Source organism: Martes martes (genome assembly GCF_963455335.1).
Source record: "Martes martes genome assembly, chromosome: 3".
In the NCBI taxonomy this organism is placed as follows: domain Eukaryota; kingdom Metazoa; phylum Chordata; class Mammalia; order Carnivora; family Mustelidae; genus Martes; species Martes martes.
The window spans coordinates 61,784,064-61,800,469 of NC_137890.1; the positions used below are offsets into that span (position 1 = coordinate 61,784,064).

At 42.9% G+C, this 16,406-nt stretch overlaps 1 protein-coding gene across 1 annotated transcript in view; it reads right to left on the reverse strand.

Annotated features, from left to right (window-relative positions):
- NEK5 (NIMA related kinase 5) overlaps positions 1 to 16,406 on the reverse strand; it is a gene marked incomplete at both ends in the record, with an annotated part of 60,378 nt that overhangs the window by 18,579 nt on the left and 25,393 nt on the right. Inside the window, 9 exons of the mRNA XM_080799390.1 lie at positions 29 to 157; positions 6,280 to 6,406; positions 8,313 to 8,381; positions 8,609 to 8,689; positions 10,946 to 11,038; positions 12,510 to 12,596; positions 13,745 to 13,861; positions 14,687 to 14,753; positions 15,656 to 15,840. Coding sequence (XP_080655516.1) covers positions 29 to 157; positions 6,280 to 6,406; positions 8,313 to 8,381; positions 8,609 to 8,689; positions 10,946 to 11,038; positions 12,510 to 12,596; positions 13,745 to 13,861; positions 14,687 to 14,753; positions 15,656 to 15,840 — 955 coding nt within the window. The remainder of the gene's footprint in view (positions 1 to 28; positions 158 to 6,279; positions 6,407 to 8,312; positions 8,382 to 8,608; positions 8,690 to 10,945; positions 11,039 to 12,509; positions 12,597 to 13,744; positions 13,862 to 14,686; positions 14,754 to 15,655; positions 15,841 to 16,406) is intronic.

Consider the following 16,406-nt stretch of genomic DNA (forward strand, 5'->3'; position numbering starts at 1 on the left):
GAACTATGGAGTCAGGGTGTGGATTCACCCTCAGGCCCAGTGGAGCAGGTGGAGGGGACATCACCCGCTGTCATCATCTCCAGCAGAGTCCGAGGAGCTCGCGCGTCCCACCGTCTCCTGCTCTCTGCAGCGGCGCCAGGGTCTTGAATGAACAACTCTGGGTATGAGAAAATAACTCATTAATTTAAAAGCAGTCAAAGCACAACTAATTGCACCAAAGAGTTCTTAGGAAATCCAGAGGTCGTCCACCTGTGGGTACCCTCAAAAACAGAGAAATTACCAACTTATTCTAATATACATTGTTACGGACTGAATGCTGTGTCCAACCTCTCCCCAAATTCCTATGTTGAAACCTAAGGCCCAATGTGATGGTATTAGGAGGTGGTGGGGTCTTTGGGGGGTGATGAGGCCATGAGGGTGGAACCCTCGGGAATGGGCTTTGTGCTCTTATAAAAGAGACTCCACACGGGGCGCCTGGGTGGCTCAGTGGGTTAAAGCCCCTGCCTTCAGCTCAGGTCATGATCCCAGGGTCCTGCGATCGAACCCCACATCGGGCTCTCTGCTTGGCAAGGAGCCTGCTTCCCTTCCTCTCTCTCTCTCTGCCTGCCTCTCTGCCTACTTGTGATCTCTGTCAAACAAATAAATGAATAAATCTTTAAAAAAAGAAAGAGAGACTCCACAGAGCTCCTCACCCTTTCTGCTAAGTGAGGACATAGTGAAAACATGGTAGTGGGCCCTCACCAGACACCAAATCTGTCAGCACTATCCTCTTGGACTTTCCAGCTTCCAGAACTATGAGAAATAAATATTTGTTGTTTATAAGTCACAGAGTTAATGGCACTTTGTAAAGCAGCCCAAACGGACTAAGAAAGACTATAACTTACAAGACTTAAATTATCAACAGGCTTAAAAATTGTTTCATTTTTATTATTAACATTTGAGTGACCAGGTAATATATCTAAATGCAAACAAGTATTAGTAACAAGAAAGGACACATTCCATGAGGCATCTCTGAGCATTTTACTTCAGTTTCCATAGAAATGCAATCAATTGTTACCTTTTTCTTTTTAAGATTTATTTATTTATTTGAGAAACAGAGTGAGAGTCAGGGGTTGGGGGTGGCAGAAGGAGAGGGAGAGAGAAACCCAGACTCCATGCTGAGCACGAGACTGGATCTCACGACCCTGAGATCAGATCTGAGGCAGGAAACTGAGTCGGCCACTCAACTGACTGTACAACTGAGACACCCTGAGTTCTGTTATCTTAATTTTAAAAATCTTTTTCTTTATTTATTACAATGTCTCAATACAGGACATATGAAAATCACCCATAATCTCACCATCTAGAGACCATCAAAATTTCAAAACTTCCCCCTTGAATATAGTTTTTTTGTTTTGAAATAAAAAATGGACCTCACACCATGTGCAACTTTCATAATTTGCTCTTTCCAATGAGCAACATTATCATACCCACTTTATTAACCACTGTTCTATACAACCATTTTATTTTATTTTTATATTTTTATTTATTTGACAGAGAGAGATCACAAGTAGGCAGAGAGGCAGGCGGGAGTGGGGGGGGAAGCAGGCTCCTTACTGATCAGAGAGCCTGATGTGGGGCTCGATCCCAGGACCCAGAGATCATGACCTGAGCCGAAGGCAGAGGCTTAGTACACTGAACCACCCAGGTGCCCCCTATACAACCATTTTAAAGCAAATGCAGTATTCTGTTTCATGAGCATATTATAATTTAATTCTTTATGGTTGGGCATTTAGTTTTCTAGCCATTTTTCACTATTATAAACAATACTATAATGCAATCACTGCAGCTAAATGTTTATGGACGTGCATGATTTTTACTCTAGATAAACTATTGAAGGTGACAATTCTAGGAGCTAGTGTTAATTGCTTCACCAAAGCTTTTCCCTGCTAAAGTGGAATCTGTTACTAATTTGTTCATGATTGTGCTCCGTGTATTTTGAATAGCTAGTTTTTCCTTATCCAAAACAAAACAAAACAAAAAACCCCACGAAAACAAACTCACTTATATTTTCTTTTACTTCATTTTCTTTTTTTTTAAATTTTTATTTAAATCCCAGTTAGTTAACATACAGTGTAATATTCGTTTCAGGTGTGCAATATGGTGATTCAGCAGTTACACACCCAGTGCTCATCACATTAAGTCCTCCTTAATCCCCATCCCGTTTCACCCACCCCCTACCCACCTCCCGACTGGTAACCATCAGTGTGTTCTCTATAGTTTCTTGGTTCTGTTTCTTGGTTTACTTCTCTCTCTCACTCTTTTTGTCCCCTTCGTTCATTTGTTTTGTTTCTTAAATTTCACATATGAGTGAAAACATACATTTGTCTTTCTCTGACTTATTTCATTTAGCATTAATACTCTCTAGCTCCACCCATGTCATTGCAAATGGCAAGATCTCATTCTTTCTGATGGCTGATATTCCACTGTATATATAAATATACCACATCTTTATCCATTCTAAGTCTATGGACACTTGGGCCGTTTCCATAGCTTGGCTATTGTAGATAATGCTGTTATAAGCATTGAGGTGCATGTCTCCCTTTGAATTAGTATTTTTGTATCCTTTGGGTAAATTCCTAGTAGTACAATTGCTGGATCATAGGATAGCTCTATTTTTAACTTCTTGAGAAATCTCCATACTGTTCTCCAAAGTGACTACACCAGTTTGCATTCCCACCAACAGTGCAAGAGGGTTTTCCTTTCTCCACATCTTTGCCAACACCTGTTGTTTCTCTTCTTGTTGGTTTTAGCCATTCTGATAGGTGTAAGGTGACATCCATTGTAGTTTTGATTTGCATTTCCTGATGACCAGTGATGCTGAGCATCTTTTTATGTATCTGTTAGCCATCTGTCTGTCTGCTTTGGGAAAATATCTATTAATGTCTTCTTCCCCTTTGTTTTTAAAGATTTTATTCATTTATTTGACAGGCAGAGATCACAAGTAGGCAGAGAGGCAGGCAGAGAGAGAGGGGGAAGCAGGCTCCCTGCCGAGCAGAGAGCCCGATGTGGGGCTTCATCCCAGGACCCTGGAATCATGACCTGAGCTGAAGGCAGAGGCTTTAACCCACTGAGCCACCCAGGCGCCCCATTCTGTCCATTTTTTAATTTGATTTTTCATTTTGGTGAGGGGTTGAGATTTGTAAGTTCTTTATATATTTTGGAAACTAACCCTTTATCAGATATGTCATTTGTAAATATTTTCTCCCATTCCACAGGTTGCCATTTGATTTTGATTGTTCTTTTAATTCATTTTCTAATATATAACTTTATTTTTATATGCAAACTCTTTGGTTCTTTAAAAATGTATTTTGTTGTATCATTATATAAGGTCTGATTTCACGATTTTTCCCAAATTGTTAACCAACTGGCCTAGCAGCCAGTTGGCTGACTGAGCCTTTCTTTCCCACTGACTTTGATGTAACTTTCAACATACACCAAATAACTATCCATCCTAGGGTTTGTTTCTAAACTATTTCTTCTTATCACTGATTTCCTGGTGCTAGTGTCATATTATTTTATAATTTAAAGAATATATTTTGATATTTGAAAGTTTATGTGCCCCTTCACTGCTCTTCTTTTCTAAATTTGTCTGCTTAAGAGTCTCCAAGATTCTCCAATATGCCAAGATGTCTCCATTTTTTTGTGGCTTTGATGATTTTGATTGAAACTGGCAAAATTCCACATATTTACTTGGAAAGAATATTTCTGATACATAACAATGTATGTATCCCCATTTATTCAAGTGATCTTTAAATACTTCAGTAAGTTTTCATAGTATTCTTTACATGCTCTGCATAATCCTTATAAAGTTTATTCCTAAATTATGTTATGTACACACACACATTTGCTGCTGTTACTGGAGATGAAATCTGAAAACCAAATGACAAAAATATTTGCAATACATATTACAGGTAAAGCTTTAACTTGAAGAGTCTTATAAAGGAAAAAAAATGCCATTTTCAGTGGATAAAGGGATGAAAGTTAAGAGTACATAATTCACAAGAGACATAAGATGGCCAAATCCTATGGAAAATTGTTTTCAACCTGAATTATAATTATATAATATAATATATAATATATATAATATAATGCAGACAAGTTAAAAGACAATTTTCAGTATGAAACAGAGATCATTTTAATTTAAAAAAAAAAAGGGGGGGGGCAGCTATCTCTTTTGAGACCTACAACTCGTGATCTCCTCTTTCCAGCAAACTTACACAAAGAATAACTCTGGAATTCATCACTTTCACTGGAACTTTCGCTCAGGCCACTAAGGGATCCTGGTGGCCAAAACGCTGGCTGTTATTCAACCCACCTCACCTGGCCTTTCTCTTCTAGTTAATGCTGCCAACCCTGCACCTTCTTCTAGAACTTTCTCTCCTCCTTTGGCTTCGCTCTCTCTGGATTTCCCCAAACCTTGTCTAAACATTGCTAAGGTCTGTCCTAAGCTCCGTTTCCTTCTCACTCTAGTCCCTCTGCCTAGGTATTTTCAACTATCGCTAAGGTGATTATGATAATACCTTGTGTATGCTAAGGAAACCCTGATTTGCCCCAGAGCTTCAGTCTCACACAGCTAACATCTTCTAGGCATCTCCATCTGAGGCTCGTAAAGACCTAAACGCCAATATGTCCCAAATCTATAGTGTTAAACTATGTCCGCTCACCTTCCTCTGCATGATGTGTGTGCCTGTTTGGTTGGTGACAGCTTCATCCGTCTGGATTAGAAAACAAGAGGGTCTTTGACCTCCTTCTCCTCCTCAACCCCCATACTCAGTGGTCCGCACTTAGTGTCTATTCTCACCACACTGCTCTGCCGTATGCACCTGTCATCTCCCACCTGGACTGCTATCCTCCTGCCTTTAGTCCTGCCACCCCACGCCCTCCTGACACTGCAGCCAGCACGATCTTTCTCCATCACAGATAGGAGTTAATTCCCGATGACCAAAGGTCAGCACACAGGGTACAGCCCAAGCTCCTTAGCAGGCCAAGCTCTGTAGGAGTGGGTACCTCCCTGACTTGAGCCAGCTGGTGCTCTAACGATGATTAGGATTTGGGCTCAGCAAACACGTTTTGTGCCTCCTTTCTTTGGCTCACAACCCCACAGTGATGTTGAGGGCGGACCCAGTTTTCATTCATCTTTGAGATCCCCACCACCTAGTACAGTCTGTGCACATAGGAGAGTCTCCATAAGATGCCTGCTGAACTGAATGAAGGTTTTTCCAGATGGAAATGAGGTGAGATGGAAGAAGAACCCGAGCCAAGCCAGGGTGTGTAAATGCTCACACAGCTCTAAGAGAGAGGGGTGCTCCGGGAGGCTGTCTGGATCCCATCATCAGTGGGAAGAAAGGGGGGTGCGGGGGCAGGAAAGGAGGGTCACCACAGGATCAGGCTCCACAGCGTTAAATAAGATAATACGTGGAATGGACAATGGGGAATCCTGCCGGCATTACCCAAAAAAATTGAAGTAGAAGAATAATATAACAAGCTAACTCCAGCAGCCACTTAGAGAATGAAGGGGGAGATACTAGAGAAAAGAAAACACATAGGAGAACAAGGCAGTATGGCAAGAGGCAAGAAAAGAGCAAATTAGAAATAGCATTTATTAAGCACCCCCTATGTACCAGGTGTTTATATATCAAATTTCACTTTTGTCCCCCAATAAACCCGTGTGGCAAGTCCTGTTATCCCCATTCCTAGAGGAAGCTGAGATTCAGAGCACTGTAGTCACTTGTGGAAGGTCACCTAGTCAGAAAGTGGCAGCGCCAGCTTCCAAACTCCCGTCTGTCTCCAAAGTCCACGCACTCACTACCTCACCACGCCGCTGAGAGGTGACAGGGCCCGAAACCACCGGCAGAGGGAACGGAGGAGGAAAACCAGAGACATCGGAGGGCAGAGGCCACCCCAGCCGAACAGCAGGAACTGTCAGGTTGCTGCTGGCCGTACGTGAAATAAAGGATCATTGGGAAGGAAGAGCTCTGAAATTCAAGTGGACAAATGCAGAGTGTGCGAGGCTAGTGGGACTTGTCCATGGAGCCTTCCAGCAGATAGTGAGGAAAGAGGATAGCATGGAGCCGCTGGCTGGGGACAGCACAGAGCAAGGCCTCAGGTGGCAGAGGACCAGGGGCTCTGCCCAGCAAAGGGACAATGACGTTGCAGGTGAGTGAGGACGGGGTCTGTGGTGGACTGCTGGTAAAATATCCCTTCTCATCTCCAGCTTCCAAGGGCCATGACACATACCTGCTTCTGGGCCACAAAGTTCTTCAAATGCTTTGTCTGTATACTCTTCATACTCCTTCACACATTTATATTTCTTAAGCTTCATGCCATCCTCAAAGGTCACAGTTTTATTGCGCACATCCATTGCCTAAAGCGAGGCCACAGTGTTTCATGATAAGCCACATTTTTGAGAAAAAAAGTATGTTAAAAATTTTTTGCGTGTTTCCAGTAATGACATTTCCCAAGGCATATGGTTAGTATTCAGTATATGTATATTAAACCAATAAGTTATAGCATTTTAAAACTGGAACTATGTTGGAACAAGATAGAAACAGGAGTGTGTTTATCTCCTCTCCTTGTCAGCAGCGACAAGCACCGATCATGTGGCAACTTGATTTTATCCAGACTTGCTGCCTTCGATATAATTCTCCTGAGGTTCCATTCTACAGAACTCTCAAGGTTGTCTTGTCCATGCCCTGCTTTAGGTGCATGATGTTCCCAATACAGGTCCCTAAAACTCCTCCTGACACTCCCTGATCAATACTAAAATGATCACTCTGTTCCAAGCACACCAAAGCATCGAGTAACAAAGGGTGAACATCCTGGAAGATAAAACTGCTGACTCCATCCCTTTATACCAGCAGGCCGACCTCAGCTCCTGGCTTCACGGCAGCACTGTGGCTATAGCCCTCCAACCCAGAAACAGGCCCCCTCTGATCCTCCTGGGTCTGGGACACCACGATGCTGAATGCTCAAAGAGGTGAGAGTGAACTCTCACTCTGAGAAGTCCCTATGTGACAAAATGGTGGGACAAATCTCAAAGGTAAGTAGAGCACAGAGGATTCTCAGGGCAGTGAAACTATTTTGTGTGGTACCACAATGATGGATACGGGTTGTTACATCAAAACCTATAGAAGGTACAGCACCAAGAGTGAACCCCAATGTGAACTATGTACTTGGTTGATTATGATATGTCCATCTGAGTTCATCAGTTGTAACAAATGTTCCACCCCAGTGGGGGGAGACTGTGCATGTGAGGGGACCAGGAATAGATGGGAAATCTCTGTGCCTTCTGCTCATTTTTGCCATGAACTCAAAACTGCTCTAGAGGAGCCTGGGTGGCTCAGTGGGTTGAAGACTCTGCCTTCAGCTCAGGTCATGATACCAGGGCCCTGGGATAGAGCCCCACATCGGGCTATTTGCCCCGCGGGGAGCCTGCTTCCCCTCTCTCTCTCTCCCTGCCTGCCTCTCTGCCTACTTGCGATCTCTGTCTGTCAAATAAACAAATAAAGTCTTTTAAAAAACTGCTCTAAAACATGAAGTCTATTCAAAACGAAAAATCTGGAAGAAATGATAACATTAAACATTTTTCTGCTAATGAAGAACATGAAAGAAAGAAATTGAGTATCAGATGTGTACAGAACCTATTACGTCCACACACATAACTTTTGGTCATTTAAAAGGCAAAGTTAGAGAAGGTGAAATGGAAACACAAATCAGTTGATCTTGATATTTGTTAGCAGATCTGGTTAAAAAGTGGGATTAAAAAAGATGTTGAATGCAAGTAATAAAATGAGGTTTGAATTTACTATACGTGTGCATTTTATCACTGCATCAATGAGAGCCCGAGTGCATAACTGAGATTCACCCAAAGACCAGCATGAAGTTATCAATAACTAATTAAGACCTAAATAAATGTGCATGGTTTCAGGATATCTGCTCAGTTTTTTAGATAAGTGTATTAGTTGTTGACTATAATTAAGTCTCTTATTTTAATTTGGCAATGACAAGAGAGTTAATATTATGAGGAAAATAATTCCTTTATAAGAGAGAAGAAAATTAAATTGGAATAATCCATCTAAGGGAATAATCTCAATGAAAAGATAGTGGGAAGATAAAAAGGCATTTTGGAAGACTAGTTTGAACACCAGAGATCCTTCTGGGAAGATTAAAGAAAATTCTCCCTATATCCTATGGAAATTTTCATTAAATGTGCTATTAAGACACTCATTTTTCTTATACCTGTTAATGGAAATAAATACTTAATGGCATACCTCTTCCTCTTGGAGGGTGTTTTCATCAGAAATACATTGGTTTAAACTAATTTCAAACTTCACCCCTCTCTAGAAGAAAGCAAGGAGAATAATGTTAGTTTAGCAATCCAATAAAAATGTTAAAATCACAAATCTATTTGACATTACTCATACTTAAAGCCATTAGTCAAACATCACAGAATTAGGCAATTCCATAAAATAGTAGGGGGGAGAATCCTGTAGGCAACCCAGATTGCAAGGTGGGGACCCCCCAGTGAGCCGTTTAATATGACACCATAAGACAAAATGATTATTACCTTAGCTTTACAGTTTTGTTCTAGAATTTTACTTTCCTTTATGTTCTGAACTCTCATTTGTTTCAAGTCTCTTTCAATGTCCTGCAAGTTTAGAGAAAAATTAATATCTAGCATTTAATATTGATCAAACAATTACAGTTTCACAATCCCTGAATTCATAGTATGGTCTATTTATATTATTTGACTTCTGGGTTGAATCTGATGATTAATTTGAGAATAAAAACATGCCTTTGTAAAGGGAAGTTTAATACACTGAACAGGGGCATTGCAATGGGGAAAATTCCATAATATGACAGTGCTTGTCACCCTGGTCCAGTACAACCTAAGCTAATTCAAGAATGTTTTGAAGATTTTACTTATTTAGTTGAGAGAGAGAGGGAGGCAGGTGGGGCAGAGGGAAGAGCAGACTCCCCACTGAGCAGGGAGCCCGATGATGCGGGGCTCTGTCCCAGGACCAGGAGACCACGACCTGAGCTGAAGGCCGCACTTCACCGACTGAGCCACCCTGGTGTCCCCCCCACCACTTTAAAAAAGATTTTATTTATTTAAGAATGTAATTTTGTCTACGGGAGCCCTTCCTTAAGAGGCTTACGATGGTGATCAGGAAAACAAGAAAAGTGCATAGTAAAAAGGAAGGTGAAGGCTCTAAAAATCGACAGGCCATTTCAAAGAAGAGAAGACTGTGGATGGATGACAAGAATGTCAAAGGAGCTGTAAGCTTTCTCAGGGTCCGGTCCCGGGCCCTTCGCCCTTCTCTTCCTCAGTGCACGGTCTTAGCCATTTCTGTGGAGAGAAGCCCCACCTTTATGCGAGGACTCTGAAATAGGTGTCTCCGGGTTGGCTCTTTGCACCCCACCCCCCGCCCCCCGCCACGAGCTGCAGGCTCACATACTCAGCCGCGTACTTAGCAACATCTTCACTCTGACACTCATTCCACAAACCCACACTGAGCACCCACCGCGGGCCAGATACTGTCCTCCACAGGGCATTAGTGCAGCGAAGGTGACCAAAGGTCCCTGCTGACATGGAACTTACATTTTATTGGAATAAGACGGGTAATCCATGAGGTAAATTAACAATGTAACTTCAGAAAGTACTAGGTGATAAAAGGAAGTAAAATAGGGTAATAGCATAGAAGATGAGCACAGGTTGAAAGTAACTCGGGAAAAGCCTATCTCGGCATTCGGCGTGACCCCTGGGATGCCGTTGTACCGTGCGTATATGAAGGTCTGGGGAAAGCGTGTTCTGAGCTGGGGGGCAGTGAAGTCGGCACCCTGAAGCCCTCAGACTTTCTCTCACTCAACTGATGTCCGAAGTGGAACTCCTGATTGCCCCCCACAGCAAGCTTGCTCCCCACTCTTCCCAGTCTTTAGTAAATGGTACGACCCCTCTCCAGCCAGAAGCATGAGTCTCCTTGGTGTGGGTGCGTGAGCGTGTGTGTGTTTTAATGCTGTCTTCTCACCACCATTTTACACAAGGTCTCTGTCATCTCTCCTTGAGAAGTAATTGCTGCCTCGTCGGTAGGTACTTCACATACGAGATGTGTTGCCTTGACTCACTATTACCCGTTTGCCCCGCAACCCTGGGAAGGCTGTTCTTCTGCCTTGCAAGATCCTGTACTATGAAAGAGGCCTGTAATTTTGTATCTTACTTTCTTTGTGAGGTTGGCTGTCTGATTGGATTGTGTAGTCTGGTTGTCTCAATTGTAGAAGAAGCATCCTATTTCTCTATTTTCCTTAAAATACAACTATCTTACACTCCTGAACCCCATCCTCCCTACTCAGTCCACTGTAGAGCTCCCCAGCATCACATCATGGAAGGTCCCAAGGTTTTTCACAAGGCAAGACACTTTTGGTCATCACTCAACATGGGTCCTCCTCATCTGCCCTTCACCAAGCCTTTGTGGCAGGCACCTTGAAGATAAAGGTGAAAGACCTCCCAGAAGGGAAAAACCAAAAAGCTTCTTGAGAGCCATGGGATAGTTCATCTCTGCCCAGTTCCCTCCTCCCACCAAAAAACACAAGGTTGAAGTGGAAAGACGTTAACCATCAGACTTCTGACCAATGTGTCTGACCCTGACTTGAACACTATCCAGAATGCTGAGCTCTCATACACGCCCGAGAGCAGGTTTCAAACTTGGCTGCATCCCGAATCGCCTAGCCAGCTGTTGCAAACACGGTGCCTGGGCCCCACCCCAGACCATCTGGGCTGGAGCCCAGGCATCTGAGCTTTTAAGAACCTTCTCGCCCACGGCTCCCCTGCACAGTGAGGGCTAAGAACCTCCGGGCCAGAGGCAGCTCGCTGGGAAACGCGTTATCCCCTCATTATAACCATCACCTGCATACGAGCTCCTTCCTCAGGTGCCTCTTGGTGGATGGGCAGGTCGCTTTTCTTCACTAAATAGGTTTTATGACTTATTTTTGAGTCCTCCTAAAAGTACAAATTATACACAGTCAATCGGATTAATTCTTTTTGGGTTCTGAAGTGCACGGTGTGGACCGTGGCCAGTTTTGAGTGGGATCTAGTGAGGAAACGCTCTCCTCCCACTGCCCAGGTGCCATCATTGAAAGTGGCCGGAAGAGCACCCTCCTTCCGGGTCCTTTCCCCTGCGGCTGCCCTCAGCAATCCCCCACGTGCATCTTTCCTGGTCTCTCTAGAAAAGTCTGCTATCCATCCTTCCTGGACTCGGGTTTCCCATCACAGATGTGCCTTAAAAAGAAGGCTGAGGCTCCTCACCATTAACCAGCCTCTGCTCTGGAGAGAACCATCTCCAACTTTCCCCCTCCAGTGCCTCCAGTCCCGTGTGGACCTCTGCCTGGTTCCTGCAGAATGCCTTCCCCCTCAGCTCTGCCTCCCCAAATTCCACTCCTCTTCTCAGGCCAGATTAGACCATGAAAATGCTCTCCTGGCTCATCCTTACTCCTGGGCACGTACAGAGCTGAATTATATTCAGTCTCACTCAGTCATCGCTCATACATGTGTGTCATGTCTTTCCAACTCTTTGTGGGTAGAAGTGCATATGTTAGAAAGAGTAGAGTTTTCAGAATCAGATGTTTACTCCACCTCATAATATCAAAGTGGCTCTGGATGAGTTATTAACCTTCCCTATCACGGGGAGTAAAAGGAGATAATGTGTGTGAAGACTCTGCTTCAAAGCCCAAGTACGTACAGTTGAATTGTTCCCTACACTCCCTTCACCCATATTCATTCATCTATGTGCCCTCAGGGGTGGGGGAGAAGGAGAAAGAAATCAAGTCTGGCGGTGTGGGCAATTCCACTGCATGCATGTGAGCTGGGGGCCAGCCGTATCCTCGGCAGGCCTCGGAACCGCTGGACTCTTACAGGAGCAGCGTTCCAGGATGGTGGTTCAATGGTCAAACACTCGTGTGTTTTTCACGCAACATGGTCTACAGACACAGGCCACCTATCTCATCTGGAGCTCTACTGAAAAAGCAGTGATCTGAGAGATGGAAGAATGAGTTTCCAATGTGGTGACTTTAAAGAATTTTCAAGAATCAGTCAAGTCGACTGCACTCAAATGTGGCCTTATCCAGACTTTTGAACCTTACCCCTGCATATGAGGCTTCTCCAATATAGCTGAATTCAGTAAATGTTCATCCTGTTCCCTCCCTTATGGGCAAGGACTTACTCTCTGCCTCTAATCTGGTTCTGGTGTCAAGCAGCTGCTCTGTCAGTGACCACTGACTGATTCACAAGGGAGACAATGAATATTTTTAATAATACTCATTCCCAAATGAGAGTCTCAGATGTCCTCACCAGTGTGGGTAGTCTCAAATAAGCCATAATAAAAGCTTCAATTAAATGTTAGCTTTCCTATTACAAGTTTAGTTAGCTCTCAGTCAGTAGAATCAAGTTTCCTTTAGGAAAAAAATGTATTCACCTCCAGTTCACTCCCCATCTTCTTTCTAATTTCCTTCATGTCATTGTGGTACTGTTGGCGTATTTCCTCTAACTGCTTCCAATATTCCTGGAAGACAATCCCAATCCAAAAATTTTAAATGCTGGTGAACAACTGAGCTGAGTAATCTCTATACAGCCTACAAATTTAAAGACTGTGTGATCAACAGGAAAAATGAGAAAACCCAGCGTCCCTAAAGATGATAACCTGCCTTACATTTCAGCTGCGGTCCTTCCCTCCCTGAGAGTGACAGGGGGCTTTCGGTGATCTCACTATTTTTTTTTTTAAAGATTTTATTTATTTATTTGACAGAGAGAGATCACAGTAGACAGAGAGGCAGGCAGAGAGAGAGGGAGAGAGGGAAGCAGGCTCCCTGCTGAGCAGAGAGCCCGATGCGGGACTCGATCCCAGGACCCTGAGATCATGACCTGAGCCGAAGGCAGCGGCTTAACCCACTGAGCCACCCAGGTGCCCCCGGTGATCTCACTATTATATAAAACCCAAAATGTGTCCGTGACATACAATTACTTTATATATCCCACTTTCATGGGTTGAACTTGGTCCCCCCCTTAAAAAAGATACGCTGGAATCCTAACCCCCAGTACCTCGGAACGTGACCTTATTTGGGGACACTGTCATTGCAAATGCAGCTAGTGGAGCTAAGATGTGGTCACACTGGAGTCAAATGGGGCCCTAATCCAACACCACGGGTGTCCCTGGAGGAAGACAGCCATGGGATGATAGTGAGCGGAGTCACGCAGCCGCAAGCCAAGGATTGTCAAAGATCGGCAAGAAGCAAATGATTCCCCTCTGGGTTTCAGAGGGAACAGGGCTCTGCTGATGCCTTCATTTTGGACTTCTGGCCCCCAGAACGGGGAGACAATACATTTCTGGTGTTTTAAACCACCTGGTTTGTTAAATTTTCTTAAGGCGACCCTCGGACACGAATACAAATTTCAAAAACAGTGATGGTGGACAGTTACTTTATCAACCCGAGGTCAAATCTTTATGACCCTCGCTCTGCTGCATTCTCTGAGGAAATGAACTCCACATCTCTGTATCCCCAGACACTCCCAGGAAGGAGCTTCCCACGAGTGTGTCCGAGGACTGTGCAAGAGGGCCCTCCCTCAGGCGTAGCGCTATGAGTAATATCCCATGCAGCGTGAGAGACAACGGTGCAGGGACCCTGGCAGACCTGGAATCAGACTGTTTCTAACCTGTTCCTTCACTTCGTTTCTCCTGATCTGCAGCTCCTGGAATCGAGGCTCTTCTCCATCATTTCTTCGCTTTTGTCTCCGGTGGTGATTCGGCTCAGCAGAAGATGGACGGAGACCCTGTCAATGGAACGAAATGATTTATAAAGCATACTGGCCTTTTAGAAATGTCTTCTCGTTTCGCCTTGGATACTTTCCTTTAAATAAGAATTGTATTGTGAATCAGATTCACTGTTGGGGAGTGGGCAATAGAATTTTCTTAATTTCAGTATGACATGTTTAAAAAGCAAAGTACATTAATAAAACCCCTTGTGTTGTTTATCCAAAGCAATCAATATTTTATGCTACCATGTGAGACACCTCTATTCATTTTCTGAACTACTGAACTATAATTTGTGAAATCGAAGTTCTATAAAAGTTGAGATGCCCTAGGGCATCAGGTTAAGCAGAGGAATAGAACTAGAGCTTTTGAGCAGTCCAAAACCAGAGTAACAGAAATAGGATGCACATCTGGCCTCCTTCCGCCCCAGAACTCTGACACTACACTTAAAGGGTAAATTTCATTTCAAATAAAATACAATAGTCACCTTTAAGAAATGTATGAAATTCTAATAAAATAGAATCAAGGAATTTTAACACTGAAGGGGACCCTCAGAAGCTCATCTACTTCCAAACTGTCATTTATAAAAAGCAAACTGAGGCTCAGAGAGGTCGTATGACCTGCCCAACGTCACACAGCAAGTGATAGAGCCCGGGAAGAAACCAGGCTTCCAACACCCTGATTCAAGCACATTTCCATTATTCCTCTTTAGCTATTAAAAACTGGAGAAGGTGGAGGGTGGTCTTGACCCTCTATGTAGAATGCACTTTGACTTAAGGAAGGATCCATGAGTATTTGTGAGCAGGAAATTCCTGATTGCCCCTCAGAACTGGAATTTTACTTACCAACTGCTTTTCCACTTTCAGCTTATATTGTTGGGCTTCACATTTCCTCTGAAGGTATTCCGCAGGCCTTAGAAAATAAAAATGTTCAGCTGGAGTAGGAATTTTTACTAGTCATAGGCACTAATTTGAGAAGTGGATTTTATTTATTTGTGAGATTTATTAATGAGATTCACAGTTCACCGGTGGCTTGAAAGTTCTGAATTCAAGAAGTAGTTCACAGTTACAGAATGCGTACTTGGGAATCAGAAAGAAAGGAAGCAAAGAGAACTGTACCAATTGGGGATACAGGAGAGGATCAAACAGAAAAATATTCTGATGCGGTGATTTTTCCTTCAGGACAGGATCAGTCCATCCATCGTCTACAATGTGTTGAAGGGAAAAAGAAAAACCTATGCCAGGTTCTTCTCACGCTTTGGGCAGGTATCTGATCAATGGCCTCGCCACCCCAGTTGCTTGTCCATTTTATAAACTGTGCTCTGACTTCCTTGAGAACAAGTTGGTACCCATTCCTTTACCTCTGGTCCTCACACTGGTACACAAATGCAAGATCCTAAGAAAATAGATACTGAATGAAAGATATTTCACTTTTCAATATGTCTTAAATAACTTGAGTTACAATTCAACTATTATGGGTTAATATTAATAATTTCTTTGGAAAATGATATATATACCACTATTTTCTTCCTCCCAGATGGTGGAACTTACTAGAAGGAAGAAAAAAGAAACGGGAAAAATTCAGGAGTATGAATTTCTGCTCGTGGTTCAGTGGCTCCATGAATAAGAAGATAAGCTACATCAGATTTGAGATGAAACAGTATCAAGGGAACTGTGAATTAGGTATTCAAGATGAAGAGTTGGAAGTTCTTCTTGGATTACTTGTTTTAGGAGAATTGGGAGGGCTTCAGAATAAATGTTGGTATATCAAATTATTTTCAGAGGACCAAAGTTCAAGTTAGACTCTAACATTACCATTGACCTGGTGATGGACTATGGCTTTCTTCCTGATTATAATTCTCCTCAACTCCAGAATCTTTTTGAGGAACACAGTGGTAAATTGGTTCGTGCACTCTCTTCCTCAACACATCAAGTTGGGCATAATAATAGTCATAATGTCCACGCATTGCAGCAAGTTTGGGCCTTTCTACCATTTTTATCTGAAGGATCAAAAAGAAGAGGAGAGATTTTGAAGACACATAATTAAAATCCATAATAACTGATAGTGTGATAGTGACCACAGCTAAAACACGGCACTGTAAGTGTGTTTTTGTCATTTTTGCTCTAGACTCATTTTTCAAAGTAAATAATCTTAGAATCCCCAAATCCTAGAACTGGAAAATATTTTAGAAGTGCAAATCCTACTGTAGCATAGTAGTTTACAATTTTACTAAGGTGTGAAGAGGAATCCTGCATACTTCATGGTTGCTCTACCAAAAATGCTTAGCTAGGAAATGTGCATACTCAACCCAAGCTCCGAAACTAAACTCAGTATTATTATTTTCTATTTTTATAAACTTCTTTACATCTTGCTGTACTTTATGGGAGAATAAATGTTATTGCACAAGTCACAAATTTGGGGATTCATAACATTTTTAGGTGCTGATGAACTAAATACGAGATGTCATCATGACTTGAAGGAAAGAGATACTGATTCATTCAGTCATTCTTCCCAAGTAAACACACGGAAAGTCATCTAACAGCTGTGACGGCATATTAGCTATGG